Here is a 19,869-nt window from a genome sequence, read left to right as displayed (position 1 = left end):
CAGTTGAGGTGTCCTGCTTTTTACAGATGTTGGTTTAAGTGTATCAAAAATAATTAGTGTTCCTGTTCAGTACCAAGTAAGCATTCATACATATCAGGATACACCTCGTACTCATCAATCTTTGATCTTTAAACTCTGAACATATCTCTTCATCTGGAATATCAAAGAGATCCCATTTTGATATTGAGTAGTTATGGTAATTGGTATTTCACCCTTTGATATTGCTTTCAGTAGTTTTTCTAATGAAAAGCTAATTAAAGCAATTGCTGACATGTTATTTCATAGGATATCACCAGAACATAGTTTTTTTAACTGTTTGGGGAAATCCTGCCAGTCCTAAACCCTTTTGAATAGAGAAGAGTGACATTTTCCCTATTATCATGTTGCATGGATGATGAGAAACAGTGGTACATTTATACTAGTGTCATGTCTTTTGATTCTTACTTCTGTTATAAAATGATGTATCTACAATATTATTAGTACTTGGTTGGGACCTTCTGAGAGCCCTGAAAAATTTGAGGATGAAGAATTCATGCTTAAGGTGTTTTTTTTTTTTTTTCTTTCCACCAGGGCCTCTCATCCACATGGAGACACTTACATGGATGATATCTGGAAAGCAATAAATATACTCAGAAGGGAACACTAGTATTACCCTGGACATTATACCAGGACCACAGCAAGCCTTGCCTTCAGTTCCATCACCAGACTATGGAAGTAAGAGACTTACAGCACAAAATAGAGGACTTGCCTGCACTAATCCTTTCAGTCAAGTCTGATTAGTCCTGGTTGGCTAGGCCAACCAGGACTAATCATCTTGCCGAAGCAGATGCCAAAATAGTGCAAGACTACCAGGATCTCCCCCTGCCTTTCCATATGCCCATGAATTGCACTACATAGCAAGGCATGGCGGTGCAGAGTTGGATCCCAGTGCTGGTGGTTTGGAAGACATGATAATAAAAAAAGACTCAGGAGAAGTAGAGCGAGGATATGGTAAGAGGAAAGAAAAAGGAAAGAATGAAAACTGCCAGTACCATCACTAAGAAGTCCCTTCCACCATGAACAGATTCCCTATGGGGAGGGGGAGAGAAAAGAGGGGACATAATAGAAGCATAAGTTTTTAAAAGGGTTCTATGAGATTGACAGAAAGGAAATTTTTCAATACATGACAGGTAGAGTGAGAACTAGAGGTCACTCTTGAAAGTTTATAAGAGTGGGTTAGTAAGGGTGTGCAGACTAGATTTTTACTTGGAGAGTGGTGAGTGAGTGGAATGGATAGCCAGAATTAGTTGTGGTGTCCTGACAGTGAATGAGTTTAAGGAGAGGTATGATAAGAAGTATTATATGTATAATGGCTAATGTGGCTCTCCAATGATGAGTCTTCCGACTCCATGGAGATACCTGTGTAATAATAACCAATATAACCAATGCGTAATATAACGTAATATAATGGTAAATATAACCAATGCGTAACCTGTATGCATTGGTTACTTACAATGTTCCCACTAATTTTTGCCAGCCCACGTTGCCCTAAAAATGTTGTGTGCAAGTTTCCAGTCTCAGACTTAATATGTTGCTAATGTAATATTTCTCATATTAATGTTGCCTTTTTTCATCTGGCTATGGCTAGACGTGTAAAACTGTGAGCACTAAATTAATTCTCCTAAATCTGTATGTTCATTCACCTAAATCTGCATATTCATTCACCTAAATCTACGTAGCTACAAAAATCCATCACCATTTGCACAAGTTCAAGTGACTGTACAGTCTAGACCAGTATTTTTCAAACTTTTATGACTACAATTCCGCAATAAAAAAAAATACATTTTAACCTCAATCCAGCACGTGCCCACACACAATATATATATATGGTGGAGAAGCAATAACCCCCCCCCCCCCCGAAGGAAGAGGTTCTACAGTACAAGGCAAACTATTGCAGAGGTGGAGCAGGCCCCAAGCACTTCACTTCCTTTGGAAAATTAGTTTAATATCTTGTGGCCCATATCAGATACTACACTTGTATCATAGCAAAAAGGCTGTGAAATGAAAAGTATCTGTTATTATGTGGTATCTGTTATTATTAGTTTAAATTCTGATACAGGCCTTATCAGCCTCCAAGATATTAAACTGATTAATGGCTGGTGAGAGAGTGCATGTAGCATACTCCACTGTTACCTGAGTTGCTCGAATGTTGCACTACTTCAAGGGTCAGTTTTCTTAATTGGGGAGAAATGAAAAACATATACACCCAATTCTCCATTTACACAGTAGATTGGTTCCAGGAAAAACCATGTAAAAAGGTATACAGTGCATATGAAAAAATAGAAGAATGGTTCCGGATGTGAAAACCAGACACAAACATTAAATTATTTTCAAAGAAACCATATGAAAATCATTGACTAAAACTCTATTTAATTTTAATGGAATATTTTATACTTTAAATACTTATTTAAAGTATATATATGTATATTTTTTAAAGAAAATAGTGTGTCACTAATAAAAACAGAAATTTGAAAAGGCTCAAATACATCCGCGTTTATGGTTATTAGTTAAATTTTATTTGCCAAAATCAGAAACTGATTGTTCTTCAATCAGTTTCTGATTGAAGAACAATCAGTTCAATCAGTATAATTCTTCCTATCACACCATACATGACTTCAGTTCACATTTAAACTCTTCAACTTGTTCAGTATTTGGATCATGTGTAAGAAAATGACTTTGCAATTTTACTAGTAAAGACTTTGCAATTATTTTGTAAGCCATATGAAGCCCTTCTTTAATTAATCATGCAGTGAGTAGAATCTCTTCATCATCATCACTTTTTTCTTTTTCATTAAGATTCTCAAGGACAGCTTCTATTATTTTGTCATCACTAAATAGCCTTGTCAACCATCAGTTCTTCAATATCTGCAGATGAAAAATCATCAAATTCTTTTCTGCCAACTGCATGTGCAAATCTGATGATATTGGAATATTCAGTTTTATGCAAAGGTACATACAGGGTCTTTCTTTTTCACACATTCTGGCCAAGAAACTTTCTAGAATGCATTTAAAGTTGATTGTTTTAATTCTGATAATGCCAACTTAGCAAGTTTGATGCAAATCAAAATAGAAAATTTCTTCCACACATCAATAACTTTCAGTAAATTATCCTTATCTAGTTTATCCAAAATGTATTGGAATGTTCTTATGTAGTAAGTTTTGAAGGTAGTGATCACACCCTGGTCTAGTGGTTGTATTAAGGATGTTGTATTAGGTTGCAGAAAACAAAATTCCACATTCTGGTGTTCTAAAACAGGATTGCCAGGCACATTGTCTGTGATCAGTAAAGCTTTTGAGTCCAGATTTTTTTCCATCAGATAGCATTTAATTTCTGGAACAAAACATTGATGGAACCATCCATTAAAAATTTCTTTTATAACCTAACCTTTTTTGTTTGTTTTCCAGTGCACTGGTAATGTGTTAAAATCCACACCTTCCACTGCCCGTGATCGATTAATGAGTAATGGTTTTGACATATGATCTCCTGAAGCGTTGCTGCAAAATAATACAGTCACATGATCCTTAGCTGCTTTAAAGCCATCAACACTTTTTTGTGATTTCGCTTTAAGTTCTACTTGGCTTTTTTTTTTTTTTTTTTTTTTTTTTTTTTTTTTTTTTTTCCAAAAAAGTCCAGTCTCATCTGCATTCCAAACTTGATCAGGAGTGTATCCACCAATTTCAGTAATTTAGGACAGTTTTGAAAAAAATTCCCTAGCTTCTGGCTCATCTGCAGATGCAGCTTCTCCTTTTATTTTTACATTATGAAGCATGCATCTTTTGAGAAATTTTGTAAACCAACCTGTGTTTGCAGAAAAATCACAACTGTTGTTTGAATGTTGTTGGGTCTTTTTCCTGAATTTGTTTGTACAACCGTAATGCTTTCTGTTTGATGACATTTCCATCTAAAGGTATTCCTTTCTTGTGAGCAATTTTTTATCCACATCACTAGGGCCTTTTCCATCTTCACTTTTATGATGTCTCTCATATACGATGACGACTTGGCACCTATCAAGTTCTATAAATTTAAGTTTAATACATATGTACCATTCTAGGAAATCATAATTATAATGGAAATACCCTTTTTAACAGAACTGAATTTAAACAGAAATTTTAAAAATAAGCAGTTTGAACCATATTAAATCAAAATATACTGTGTAAAAATAGAATTGCATTTGTTTTATAAACTGTGTTATTTCGAAATCATGTAAAAAAAGCTGTGTAAAGAGAGAATTAACTGTATGTATATACACAGTCTTACCATAAATACTGTTATAACTTCTGCACACCCTTGTGCTACCCACATAATTGCTCTAGCCCAGTTCCATTAGTGGTGCTATGTGCAGCCAACATTCACGTGTTATCAGTAGAAAGAGAGTTGCATAGCTTTTACGGGTTAGCATGCGGTGGGAAGATTATGAGATATGATAGTACTTCATAGGTATCCAAGTTGCACATTTTTGTGAGAAAGGTGCCAAAACCTCCCATCAAAGTACAGTGCTACCCCGACTTACCTGAATCTGGAGTTACGCGATTTCTTATATGTACGTATTTCCTTCCCGCTTCACGCCTCACCACTAGTTGTATCTTTCCAGCGTCGGCCGCATTCGGCAGTGTCGCACATGCTGTGAACAAGCACCAACGTGTTTTGTGCGGTCTCTATTCATACACGATTTTTATACTCTACAACCCTTGCAATTGTTTGTTATGTTCTTGATACAAATTTTATCACATAAAAAATAATAGTGTCATCCAAAAGAAGCAAGTCCAATTCTTTTACAGCTAGCAAGAAAAGAAAAACATTGACTTTGGAAACAAAACTCAACATTATTAAGGATTTTGAAGGCGGAATGAAAATTTGTGAGCTAGCAAAGAAGTTCGATCTACAGGAATCCACAGTAAGAACAATCATAAAAGATAAAGAAAGAATTCTCGCTGCTGTGAAAAATGCTCAATCATTGAATTCAAGCATAATTCGTAAACGTCATGGGATTATTGGTGAGATGGAAACGATGCTTAAATTATGGTGTGATAATCAAGTGAGAGTAAAAAATTGTCCAGTTCATCAAACGACAATATGTAGCCAAGCCAAGCTGATTTTTGAGATGCATGAGCAAAGCGCTACTGAAGAGACTGAAACCTCAGATCTAGTTCTACCAGAAAACCACATGACAATTGCAAAATTAACAGAAGGTCTCAGCTTAATTAAGAAAGGTTTACAGATTTTGGAGGACATAGATTCTAACGAGGAATGAATTGTAGCCACAAGGCAAGGAATAAAAAAATCATTGGCTTGCTATGAAGAATTTTTGGTTGACAAGAAAAGACATTATGCCATCAGACGAATCTATTAGATTTTATGAAATCATCGACATCGAAATAACTTTCCTTTTTTCACACACAAAAAACTACAATTATGATTATATTTCTTAAAAAATATAGGTGTTTTTGTAAGCCTTTAGTCCCAATTAACTAATATTTTGTATGTTTCTATATATAAATTACATGCAAAATTATACCCTGAGTTATGCAAATTCGACTTACGCACTTTTTGGTGGTCCCACCTACTGCGTAACTTCGGGGTTTTACTGCATATCAAAACACCATGCTGGAACCTGTAGTGTGGCCCCTGAACAACACCTTGTTTCACAGTAGGCAGTTGACCTTCCAACAGGACTCAGCCCCTGCAGACAAAGCGAGGATCACACACCAGGTAGTTGGAGGTGAATGGATCTGACCACTTATCACCATTCAGTTGACTTTCTAGAAGTCCTAATCTGAATCTGTTGGACTTCAATTTTTAGTCAGAGCTTGAAAAAGTAGCCTGCAAGAAATGACATCCCAGCATCTTCAGCCTGAAGTGGAGGATTTGAAACAAGCATTGGCAGTTTTCATTGGATGTTGTGCATGCTGCCAATGATATGTGGCCTCACAGACTTTGGATGTGCATGAAGGCAAAAGGGAGACATTTTGATCATTGAGTGCTGCTATATGCATGTTATACATTTTTTTTTTTTTTTTGTGTGTGTGTGTTTGTGACTTTTGGGCAGGCCAGATCCGACCCTAATCTATTACAGCAAAGTTTGTCTGATTCATGGTGGGAGAAAACATGGTGTGTTCTACTAACTCACAATAAGCTGACGTCATATGACTTGAGCAGAACACACTATGTTTTCTCCAACCAAGGTCTCTTTCTCACTTTGACTAGCGGTGTGTATGTGTGTGAACGTGTTACAACGTGTAAGTTTGGTACTTGCGTTAGTGTTGTGCTTTGTTCAGTGCCTGCAATGTTATGTTCTGTTCGGTGCCTGCAGTGTAGAAGACAGTTTTGTTTGACAGTTCTGAATATCGCTTATAAATTTGGGAAATGTCAGGGGTTATTGCAAAAAAAAAAAGAAAAGTAGATGCAGAGAATCGTCAATTTCAAGACAACTGGACGGAGGATTATTATTTTATTCTGAATAAAGGTTTTCCTGTATGTTTGCTGTGCAACGAATCCATATCCGTCAACAAAGAATACAACTTGAAGAGATACTTTACTTCGAGACATGCGGATCACCCAGAAATTGATGGACAACTATGAAAAGATGAAATACAGAAGTTGAAGAAGAACTTGGATACCCAGCAGCATTGTCAAAGCCAGCTTTGTGGTAAGCAAAAAAATCGCTAAGTATTCTAAGTCATTTGGTAAAGGAGAATTTAGCAAAGAATGCCTGCTGGATGTTGCAAGTATAATATGTCCTGAAAAGAAAAAAGACTTCGAGAATATATTCGTTTGTCGAGACGTACCGTTGTCCGATGGATAGAAATTATGGGTGATGATATCAAAAAAAGTTTAAAAGAGAAGACTGCTAGATTGGAAGCAGTTTCAATTGCTTTGGATGACAGCACCGATGCCTCCAATACAGCACGACTAACAATATTTATTCGAGGAGTTGATGCGGATTTCAACATCACAGAAGAATTATTGGCGCTTCGGCTGTTAAAAGGAACACCTACCGGTGAAGATATATTTGAAACAGTCAACACAGTCTTCAAGAGATTTGGGCTTAAATGGAGTTCACTATCTGGTATATGCACTGATGGAGTCCCTGCAATGGTTGGTGCACAGAAGGGATTTATTGGAATAGTTCATGAAAGAGCAATAGAACTACAGATCCATTCAGAAAATTTAACATATTTTTACTGCATTATCCACCAACAAAATCTGTGTGCAAAATCGATTAAATTCACAAATGTTATGGAAGTTGTAGTAGCCAGTATTAACTTTATTAAGTCACATGCACTTAATTACAGCCAATTTAAGGAGTATTTGGCAGACCTATTTTCGGATTATGAAGATGTCTTATTATTGTGAAGTGAGGTGGTTGAGTAAAGGTAAAATGTTAAAATGATTTTATGATCTGAGACAAGACATTGCAGATTTTATGGACATAAAAGGAAACACAATTAACCAAGTAAAAGATGATGAGTGGGTGTGTGATTTAGCATTCCTTGTAGATGCCACCGGATACCTAAACGAACTGAATCTTAAATTGCAAAAACAAGGACAATTGGTTCATAAACTGCATGGACATGTCAAAGCTTTTTGTAATAAACTAAGATTGTTGGAAAGTCAGATAACAGCTAAAAATTATTATCATTTTCTTACTCTAGCAACTCATAAAAATATCCCTTATAATTGTTATGGAGATGAACTGAAGGCACTAATAGAGCAATTTGATTAAAGGTTTGCCGACTTCAAAAACAAAGACTCCACATTCGCTATATTTGCTTATCCGATGGATGCTGATGTAAATAATGTGCCAGAAAACTTACAGATGGAACTTATTGAGCTTCAGGCAGATTTAATGCTAAAATCACAATTTAACAACATTGCTTTGACGGATTTTTATAAATTTTATTTGGTGGAAGAAAAATATACAAATTTACGTGGCTTTTCAAGAAAAATTATTTGTCTTTTTTTGGCAGCATATATATTGTGTGAACAGTTTTTTTCGAGAATGAAATACAATAAATCAAAAATTCAGACAAGAATAACAGACGAAAACCTCAAAAATTCTATGCGATTATCCTTAAGTAATATTAACGTCAATATTGATAATCTCGTAGTTGAAGTACAAGGCCAATCTTCACATTAAATTGTTATGTTGTTCATTATATTATAAAATTTATGTAGAGCTTTATACCAAAGCATTATATTATAAATAAATGAAATATGAAGTAGCAACTTGTTTTAATTCATTTAATATTAATTTATTTTATTTAATAATTTGGTCCGGCCCTTGAATCGGAGACAGAAAAAAAAGGTTCCCCATGCCTGCTGTAAATGATTTACTGATAGGTTAAAGATTTGTGCTGTTCAAGTTGTAACAGTAATTATGGCTACACAAGATATGCACACACTGAACTGAAACAGAAGTTTCACAAAATATCTCCTTACTATGTATAATAAAGTAAAAACCAAAATGTAACAAAATTAATATCAAACATGAGTTTTATTAACAGTTAAATACAACATAAAACACATCCTCAAACAAAGTCTGGTGGGTATTACATGTAGTGACAATTACTGTAAATTTGAGACATTTAGAATGAAAATGTCCTGACTCTGCACAATGATAAACAGTTCCCCTCTATACATTATACATAGACACCATACATTTGCATTAAGACAAAACTAATTTTACAATTAAAATTTATATTGAATACATTCAAACTGATATGCTATATATATATATATTTAAAAACTTGTAAAAATATGCCACTCAACACCGAAAGGATATAATATTCCATCAAGCCCTTAAAGCTACAAAATGTATGAGATATGTTGGATCTCATAGATTTCATATTTCTATCAGATATAATTTATATGTATATGTGGGAGAGTATATATTTTTGCTCACTTCTTTACACTTCAAGTGATTAAAACTCTTAAACTCAAAATGAAAAGAAAACACTGAAACTAATTTTAATTGCACACACATTTGTATCTCAATCTCATTTAAACATCTTAATCTTAATAGACATTTAAACTCATTAAGAGATTGAGTCTTTACACACACCTTATAACCAAAAATAAAAATCTCTAATTTACAAAAAAAATGCAAACATAGAGCATCAAATCATTCACTTAACTATGCATGCCAGTGTATTCAAATCACAACAATAGAAAGACAGTTATACACAACTTATTTACAATTACATTAAATCAACACTTACTTCCCTATATGGACAAAACTTCTGGAATTTTATTTTCTTGCTCCCTACAGAAACTTTTATTCCTTCTTGAATTCACACAACTGCTCTCTCTATGACAGCAACATAAGACAATCAAATTCTTCTTGCATCTTAAAATCACAGACCACTGAAGAAAATGTATCTTGAATTCATCCATTGCACTCCAGTAGCTTCACTTTTTACATGAAAGTAACAACAAACTCCACTGAATAAACTACTAAAAACTGTATCATCACTTTAGAATGAATTAAATTTCTATATGAAAGCCTGAACATTCTTCTTAAAACCTTATCAACAGTTTTATCATTTTAGAATAACTGCCTTCTATAAGAAAGCATCTGAAGAAATAACTAAAACCTTATGAACAGTTAAAAATCACTTATCAGACTGAGAATCTTAAATAAAACAAACTTTATTGGACTCATTTTTATATGAAGTGGCACGCAGTAAAGTTTCTTTCAGATTTAATTGAAATAATCCTATGTGGATTAATGATTATGAAAACTTCACTTATCTCTTTATATGATATCCTCGCTCATTCTTTTATTGCTAACTCTTCTTCTAATTTCTGTAGTCTTCATATATTGAAGATACAATTACTCCACAGTTTTTCTCCTACTCCGTTCCTTTCCTATTCTTGGACAGCTGAACACTTAGCAACATCTAATAATGTTCTTTTCACTTCTTTCTATGCTCAGAAATGCATTAGAGCAACTTCCATTCCAGTCCACCATTGTGTGCTCTCAGCACTGGGCTTGAAATGATGTTCTTTTTCTTCACAGCATAGAAAAATTTATTTACCGGATTTGCCGGCATATAAGACGCACTTTTTTTCTGTGAAAAATAAGTCTGAAAAACAGGGTACATCTTATACGCCAATACTCAGTTTTTTATTACTTTCATTCCTGAAAATTTTCTCTGTTCTGAGTTACGCGATTTCTTTCTTGCTTCATTGCGGTGTGTGAGAACATTCCAGTTACGTAGAGTTCGGTAGATGTGTATGTTGTCGCGGTTGTTGTGAACAGTGATAAATTTCTGCCATTAAATTTTCTCTAAATTTCTTTGCAAATTGGGGCTGAAAAACGTTGGCATTGCTACAATATTGCATACAAGCTACTGTGATTCCAAGAACATGGAAACAAGGCTGCAGAAAGGCATTTCGGGCCATCCTCAACTGAGAAAATTATAAGAACTTGGCGGAATCAGGAAGAGGATCTAAAAAAGCAACTCGTAGTAAACATAACGCATGAAGTTATGTCTACTCTGGCCAGTTTGAACTGCAAAATGGCCAGAACTTGAGGCAGAACCGAATGCTTGGATTTTAGACCACAGAAAAGCAGGACTTTTAGTGTCTACAAAAATGATTATTCATCAAGCGAAAGCGATAGCCACTAACAGAGGGATCACCAACTTTACAGGATCAACAACATGGTATTCAAGATTCATGAAGAGAAACCAGCTATGTATGCAGACTAAAACAAAAATATTACAAAAGATACCAGCTGAATACAAATAAAAAATTATTGAATTTCATCAATTCGTCATTAACACAAGGAAACGAGAAAATTTTGAACTTGCGGAAATAGGAAACATGGAAGAGGTTCTGCTGACTTTTGATTTGCCTTCAAACAAAACTGTAGATTCCAAGGGTACAAAAGGTGTTACTGTTAAAACTTCGTGGCACGAAAAAACTCACTACACTGTTGTTTTATCCTGCTGTGCTGATTGGACAAAATTGCCGCCACTATTGATTTTTAAAAGGATGATGCTACCCTAAGAAAAACTGCTTAAAAGAGTATTTGTACATGTTCACGCAAAAGACTGGATGGATGGAGGAGGAATGAAGTTATGGATAGATAAAATTTGGTCTAGGCAACCTGGCAGACTGTTGAAGAAGCCTGCCCTGCTAATATGGGATCAGTTTCATTCTCACAGAACAGAAGATGTTAAAAATAAACTCAAGGAATTGAAAACTTAGTTAGCTTCAACCTTTAGATGTTTGTATTAATAAACCATTTAAGGGATTTATGAAGGAGAAGTGGAACACCTGGATGCAGTCTTCAGATGTTGAGGTTAGGCCATCAGGAAGAAGGAAGAGGCCTTTTTCGCAAGTGTGTGAGTGGACCAAAGCTTCATGGAATGAAGCTTTGATCCACTCACACTTATTACTTTATATTTGAAATACTATAAATTCATTATAATATTCAGTGATAAAGTTTTTTTTCCTAAAAAATGTGTAGAAAAAAGGGGATGCATCTTATAGGCTGGTGTGTCTTATACGCCGGCAAATATGATAATTATAATTTCATAATGAAACAGCCAGAAAATATAAAAGTTATTCAATTCACAATCTTCTCACAGTGAGATAAACTCATTTTATCACTTCTGATAATATCAGTGACTTTCACTTCCGTCATTATTAACAACATTTGTTTGCATACAAGTACAAACATTTTAAAACTTGACAGCTCATACAAAGTTATAATTACACTTTATTATCTTACTAAATAAATTTATTTTATATCTAAGCAAAACTTTAGTAGTCAAAAATAACTTTGCAAAATGTCTTGGTTGCGGCAATCAAAAACAAACATGCTTAATTACATTTATAAAAATTATACTGCATTACTAATTTCTTAACTTTAAATTAATACATTTTTATATTTTAATTTGTGGGATATCTGAATTTTAATATGTTGTTCGCAACTTGCTAAACTGATTTCATGCCCTACTAATGGTTGCAACCTACAGTTTGAAAAGTACTGATCTAGATGGTAGATACTCTAAACAAGTATGTCTCTGCAACTTGCTGATGTCAGCATCAGTTTTTACAACACTAGATTTAAAAGTCACTAATTAGAGCCTGTTAAGTTGTAACAGGTTAGAGTAATATCAAAGCAGAGATGGGATAAATTGCTTAATAAAGTAAGTAATTTATCATAAAATTCATTTTTCTAGTATGTCCAAAAATTGTCTAAATTAGAAAATCTGAAAAAAAAAAAAAAAAAACATTTGTGCATGCAAAAAAAAAAAAAAAAAAAAAAGCTTGTGTGCTCCCTTTTTGACCAGAGTTCACATACAGAAGTGCACATCTTAGAGGGAATATTGGTAACTTGTATAAATGATTGTAGAGAAGGACATATCTATTGATCTAATAATGTTGATCAGATGATTCATCTAGCTGTAGCATGAGTTTTTGTGTACATTGATGGAGCACTTAGTGAACAAAGCATCTAAGTACTTATGTGTACTTGTTTGTTTCTTTTCTTTTTTTTTTTTTTTTTTCAATTTATAGTTCACTTTTTGTTTTCTAAAATTTTTATTTTATTCAGTAATGATTGTTATGAACAATGTACACTTTTTTTTTTTTTACTTAGTAATAAATGCTAGTATGCTAATATTTTGTTGGAGATCACTTCTTTTTTTTTTAAAAACAGAGAATTCATTTTTATTACACCAGTAAAGAGATTTTTACTCACTGTCTGCTGTTTCTGAAGAGTGGAATGAAAATGTCCCTGTATAGTGAAAAACATTCCCCTCTCCTGCAGGCACCCTGCACAATTACTCTAGTGAAATTAAAAACAACTGAAATAAAAATTGACCTTGTATTGTGAAAGACACCTCCCTTTCCATGGGCACTATAATGCTTAGACACAAGCAAAACACAGTTTTATTGTTGTACTAAATAGTGTCCTAACAAACCTGCTTCAAATTTTTGTTGCAGAAAAGATATAGTCACTCTTGTTTATCATATGATCATTAAGTGTAGATACCAACTAATATATGTAAATACACACACTCACAAGATGTGACAATTAAATTCCTGGAATGCATGCATAAAAATTATATTTGCTTACTGTAGACTATTGGCTACTATCATCCCTGAAGTAATCTCCTTGGGCAGCAATGCACTTAGATGATTCTATTATTTCAAAACATTTTTGGAACTGGTCTTCTGGAATTCTTTTTATTACTGTCACCACATGATTTTGGATGTCAGAAAATCTGCATTCTTCAGTTTTGAGAACTAAACTTCACATGGGATTAAGTCTGGTAAATATGGAATGGATCTAATTTTGTGATTGATTTTTTTGCCAAAAACTTGCAGCAGCTATTGCATCATGTGCAGGAACATATCATGATGGATGATCCTACTGTTTGGCTAAAGTTCAGGCCTCTTCATATGATGAGCTTCATGTAAACTTGCCAGCACTTCAAAAAAAAATAATAATAACAATGTTGGTTAACTGCTTTTTTATGTTTAATGAATTCAAAGTGAAGTATGTTCTTAAGATTGAAAAACAATCAGGCATTATCTTTATCTGCAATCTTGACACTCATCCCTTTTTTTTTTTTTTTTTTTTTTTTTTTTTTTTTTTTTTGATGAAGATAATATTTCATTGTATGTTTTGATGTTTTGTTTCAGGTTTATCTGAAAGTACTAGGTTTCATCCCCAGTAATAACAGTAAAGAAGCAGCTCAGTGCAAAAAAGATCAGAACAAACATCAAGCTGCTGATTTTGATTCTCACTTAGAATTTGTGGAGAAGATATTTTTCTCATTCCCAAATCATATTCCTCACAGTTTCTCTGTCCAAATTTAATTCTGCAATTAACCATACACTTTATCATCTGCTGGACTGAGCTAATTGTCATTCTATTTCTCCTATCCCCCACACCACACACATTTTCACATATTTGATATGTTTATGATCACCCAGTTCTTTCATTGTTTCTTATTTCTTCTCTTCCTCTTTAAGCCTCTTATGCCACTCAAATATAATAGATATTCATGGCATCATCACATAAACCATTCTTAACATGTCTTAAGCTTGAGCAATAAGGATGAAGTAATAGGATGTATATTTTTATCTTTGGGTAGATTGTCTTTTTTTTAATTAAAAGACAGTCTATCTACTAGAACCTTTAAATAATCTGATGATGATATAATATTCACATTTACAGTGTAACATGAACCCACAAAGAGGTGATAGTTCATGTGGCTGTGAAAAGTTAGCTACCATAGTGAATTCAACTATCAGTTATTTGACTCATGCAAAATGCAGACAGCATTATCCATTCTAATGGATAATTTCAATCCATTCTAATGGCATTCTAATTGCACAGTTGTGTAATGGTGGTTTAGCAGTTATGTGCATTAACAATAAACATGTCTAAACCTTTGAATATCTCTTTTTATAGTAATTATACTGGTATAAATATTATGTGGTACTTTTGGAATATATTGAAGTAACTGAATATATTTTTAGCCCAGGTATTGATGTTTCTCCTAATCTTGATGAATGGATTGATAAGCACTGCTTGGATGCAGATGTTTTTGTGTTAGTAGCAAATGCTGAATCTACTCTTATGTTGACTGTAAGTAAGGGTAAAAAATGCTTGCAATGTGAGCTTTTTTATTCTATTTTTTTTTCACTTTTCTTACTAAATAAATTATATATCATCTGCTTCTTTTTATTTATATATTAAGTTCTAGAAGTAATGCAAGTTATATCTGTATGTACTCTCTCTTTTTTGTTTGACAGGATTTTGTGTTCATTAGGTATATTGTTGTTTATAAATTTCTAATAAATTTCCATCATATAAATAAATCCACTACCAGTCTGCAAGATTCCCTGACTAAATTGAATAACTGTTTTAATAGATATGGTATGGAGGTCAGCAATAAAAAGACAAAGACAATGAAAATAGGCAGAATTGTTGAAAATATCAACTGCATTGTGAATGGAGAACCAATAGAACAAGTAAAACATTTCAGCTACTTAAGCACGATTTTTAATGACGATGGTAAATTAAATATGGAAATAGACAACAGAATCAACAAAGCTAGTATGATAGGAAGTGAACTGAATAAATTCATATGGAATAAGAGAGAGAAATTAGTCAAAACATTAAATTAGCTGTATAGAACAGTAAGACAGTGTTCAAACCAATTTTAACTTATGGATCTGAGAGCTGGGTTAAAAATAAAACACTTGACCAAAGACTAGAGACTGCAGATAAGAGAGTTCTGAGAAAAATTAGGGGCATGAACAGATGGCATCAGTGGCGATATCATATTAAAAACGAAAATATTAAGAAAGAACTTGACATTGTTAGCATCCAGCAAAACAAGTGTTCTCTGCCAGGTTGGCAGGAAAAAGAACCAGAGGAAGACCATGATATAGGTGGATTGATACAGTAAAAAGTGCCTTAGAAGATAGAAATATAAGATCTGATAATGTTGGAGTCTTGACAGGTAACAGATTGATTCAGAGGAAAATTGTAAATTGGAAGTTAGTAATGATGTAAGTTTTTCATGTAGTACAGGTATCAAGGGATACCTGTACTACATGAAATGATTAACGCAATTAATTAATCCTTCGATGTTACCGCGTATATCAAAATCACGTTAATCAAATATAATAATCAATGGTAAAAATTACAATTCGTCCATGATCGATTACTGTATTAATAATTCGTTTTATATGCTACTCTTTTAGGGAAAATAAAAAATGAATGCAAAGTAAATGTTTAATAAATGCTTGCACCTACATTAGTTACAATTTTTTTTATCAAAAAAAGTTATCAAGAGTCGTTCGAAAGTTTTAGTTTTTTTCTTATCAGCATAAATTCTATGATAACAAGCAAAATGACTCTTTGGACCTCAGCAAATATTCTTCAATTAACATCTGGATCCATATCCATTACTTGCTGCTTAAGTGATTCTAAACTGCAAAATATTCCTTGCCATTGTTGTTCAATTTCAAGATCTTCGTCACTGAAATTTTTTGAATTTGAATACAATAATTCTTTAACATCTTCTGCATCAACATCATCAAAACCAAGGTCTTCAGCAATTGCAACGATTTCTTTGACCACATTGTTCACAGGATTTTGATGATGTTGAAATCATTAGCGCATTCTGGCAGAAGGTTATTTCCAAACAGCTTTCATGCAACTAGAAGACACTTGCTCCCACGAGTCATGAATGTTCTCAATTGCGTGTTTAATGTTAAATTTTTTCCAAAATTCTTGGAGCGTAATCACATTTTTTCCAGTTGTTGTTTCTACTATCTTTGAGAATGTTGTTTTAAGAAAATAGGCTTTGAAAGTTGCTATGACGCTCATGTCCATGGATCGTAGCAATGATCTCATATTTGGTGGAATTTTGATAAATTTAAAGGCACGTTAATTAAAACTCTTGTTGCGTATATAAAGGGATTGTCTCAATTAATTTCACTGCATTAATCAAATCCTGCATTAAGCAAAACCGTATTATGCAAGGGATACCTGTACTGTCATATCCTGCACACTCCCTTGAGGGTACATGTCAGGAATTTGATGATGATTTTATAGATATCTAAAGAACTAGATGTTGCTAGACACAGCAAGAAGAGGAGAACAGAAAGGAAAAAATAAACTTTGGTGGATATAAAAAAAGTGAGGAATGCTTTTGTTGGAAAAATGTTTTTTTTTTTTTTAGTCTCATAGGGTGAAATATTATTGCCATGCGGGGGGGGGGGGGATATAATGAAACATAGGTCCGTTGATTAAGTAAATGTATTTCACTATGTGCTTCTAATGTTTTCTGCCAGGATTATTCATAGCATACGAGATATCTTAGGCTCACACTGCAAGTCAATTTGTTCTCCTAAATATTAAAGAGGAAAGTAAGCGTAAACACAGATATTGGTTATTCATGGTAAGCATATAGTACCCATGGTAAAACATTGCAATAAATTGAAACTTCAGTTGTCTAGACAGTTAAACTGGCTGGCCTTTCTTAAAAGATGTTGGCATACAGAAATATTATCCAGCTGTGTCAAATTTAAAATCAAGTTTAAATTATAAAACAGCCCATATCTATAAGTGTGCAAGTTTTGTTCTGCTGCAGGAACAGATTGCTGCTGCATGCACTGTACTTGCTGTTACCAGTGCATCCATCAGCTTGTTACAGTCTGAGCTCTCATCTATTCTCAGCACTGAACTCTATACCATTTTGTTTGATATTTCAGAAGCCTCTGCTCAGAAAGAATTCTTCAAAATAAATAAAGTCATCATAAAGTACAATGGCCTTTTGAATTCTAAACCTATTCATACAGTAGTTAACCTGTCATCCAAAAGGCTTAATGAAGCTGTAGTCACAGTTTTGCCATTTCACCAAAACAAGTTCAGCACTAGACCTGATGTTTGTTCATCATTGAATGCAAAATCTGTAAATGGGCTCCAGAAATAACTAACAATGTTTGGCTTGCATACATCCCCAGCATTCTTTTTAGATTTTTCCCTTCTAAAAGAAATCTATCATCCTGCCAACTCATTGCACCTCAAGAAACTGTGCAAAATTAACAGTATACTCATCACCAGAACTGATAAGGGCAGTGTCACTGTTATCCTTAAAGCATGTGAATACAATAGAAAAATGGGTATCATTCTCAGAGATCTCTCTACGTACAGATGTTCAGATTATGATCCCACAAATCTCAGATCAAAAAATTAAAGTCTACTCCAAAAAGTTTTTTCCTGATGCATGCATTGTGTGATTTTCCTAAATCACACAATGCATGCATCGGGGAAAAAAAAAAAAAAACTTAACTCCCTCAATTCTCATCCCTTCTTAAATATACTGCTTAGCTGGAGTCTACAAACCCGGTTCCCTCCAAGCACCCATAGTAGATGCTACTGAATCCCCCTGCTATAAATTATCCAAACAATTAGCAAAATTCATCCCCCCCCCATCGTCCATACCATATCACATATAAAAAATTATCCATTTTTAAATCTTCTATTAAAAATCTAATTGTTAATAATGCGGACATCACCTCATTGTTCACCAACATTCTCTTAATATCATAGATCTCTTTTCCTTCACAATCCATTCTGGATATTTCTTTTGAAAGAACAACACTGACAAACAGTTAGTGGGTACTTCTATGGGTTCTCCCCCTCTTACCTCCCTTTCCAACTTTTTCATGGAAGTTTTCGAAAAACAAGGCTCTTGATTCAGCCCAACCCAAACCTTCTATCTGGCTAAGATACGAGGTGACACTGCCCAAAATGAAACCAGATTGTTGAGTTAGCTTTCCACATGGCGTTGAGATGTGTTCACCAGAATTTGTGTAATGCATGCTAGTCTTATGATGTGTTTGTACCATTCTGTGATTTCACCATGAACATGAAATTAGAACAAAGGGCAAATGTAATTCTGCACATGTTCCTTGTTCCCTATACCATGCTGTGTTCAGTTCATTTTGTGTCCCTACTGACTTATTGGTCTATGCAGTATTGTCTGTATCTGTAAATAAGTTCTGCATCTTTTGAGCAAGATGCCTGGGAAGAGAAAAAACAAAAGAAAATAAGTGAAAGGAAAAATGTGAATTAAGCCCAAGTGAAGAAAAGGCTTAGGAAATCCCATTCTTCAGCATTGAGAAGAGAGGAGGTGAGAACCTCAAGAAGTTGGAGGTTCTGAATTAGCTTGATAAAGCTGGACATAGCATTACCATTCAAACAACCACAGGATTGATTGATCATACAGAATAATGGCTGATAACATTCTCAAGAGTGCGCACTCATCCATGAATCTCAGCATGACCAGAGTAACAAAATTTCAATGTTATGCAATTGAGAAAATGGAAAGGATTCTGGCTATATGGATCAGAACCAGCAAACCATGCTTTGTATGGAGCAGTCATACAAGAGAGTGCAAACGATTTGTATGAAGATCTGACAAAAGATGAAATGCAACCAACACCTTTTGCTTGAAGTGGATGGTTTGATTGCTTTAGAATCACTATGCCTCCCACAATCTCTACATGACTGGTGATGTTGCAGCTGCAGATCACATTGCCACTGAAGAATTTCATCAATTTCTATTTAAAGCAAAGATAGCAGAAGAAAGAGATTACACATCAAGAGGTTATAATCAGAAGTTGAAAACTGCTGTTTTCAACTTCTTATTGCAAGTCAGGTTTCAGTTGAGAGATTCTTGAAAAAGCAGCCTTCAGCCTCCTATGAGTCTTTGACTTCAGCATGCCAGCTAAAGAAGATGTGGTTATGATGTATTAATTGTGAAAATAAAGAACTAGTTTAAATAGTTATTTGTTTTATATGTACTGAATACAGGTATCCCTCGATGTTACCGTGTATATCAAAATCACGTTAATCAAATCTAATAATCAATGGTAAAAAGTACAATTCGTCTCTGATCGATTACTGTATTAATAATTCGTTTTATATGGTACTCTTTTAGGAAAGATAAAAAATGAATGCAAAGTAAATGTTTAATAAATGCTTGTACCTACATTAGCTGCAATTTTTTTTTAATCAAAAGAAGTTATAAAGAGTCATTTGAACAGTTTTCGTTTTTTCTTATTGGCATAAATTCTACAATAACAAGCAAAATGACTCTCCAGACTTCGTCAAACAAGCATTCTTCGATTAACATCTGGATCCATATCCATTACTTGCTGCTTAAGCGATTCTAAACTGCGAAATATTCCATCCAGTTCTTTGACTGTTGTTTCCTTTGGAACCTCATCTTCACATTCCATTTGTTCGTTGTCTTCATATGTGCATTGCTCAATTTCAAGAT

General features: G+C 33.9%; 1 protein-coding gene and 2 pseudogenes across 1 annotated transcript in view; 2 read left to right on the top strand and 1 right to left on the bottom strand.

Moving 5' to 3' along the window:
- Positions 1-19,869, top strand: part of Marf (Mitochondrial assembly regulatory factor) — a 373,692-nt gene that overhangs the window by 121,342 nt on the left and 232,481 nt on the right. The window contains exon 6 of the mRNA XM_090399591.1: positions 14,546-14,654. Within this exon, the coding sequence (XP_090255717.1) occupies positions 14,546-14,654 (109 nt within the window). The remainder of the gene's footprint in view (positions 1-14,545; positions 14,655-19,869) is intronic.
- On the bottom strand, positions 1,903-2,045 carry LOC150102624 (U2 spliceosomal RNA; annotated as a pseudogene).
- LOC150102623 (U2 spliceosomal RNA) lies at positions 2,050-2,219 on the top strand (annotated as a pseudogene).

Source organism: Typopeltis vanoorti, chromosome 10 (genome assembly GCF_054136105.1).
Source record: "Typopeltis vanoorti isolate ZY-2024b chromosome 10, IOZ_Tvanoo_1.0, whole genome shotgun sequence".
In the NCBI taxonomy this organism is placed as follows: Eukaryota; Metazoa; Arthropoda; class Arachnida; order Uropygi; family Thelyphonidae; genus Typopeltis; species Typopeltis vanoorti.
The sequence above is the reverse complement of the archived record's forward strand: the minus strand, read 5'-3'. Positions and strand labels throughout refer to the sequence as shown.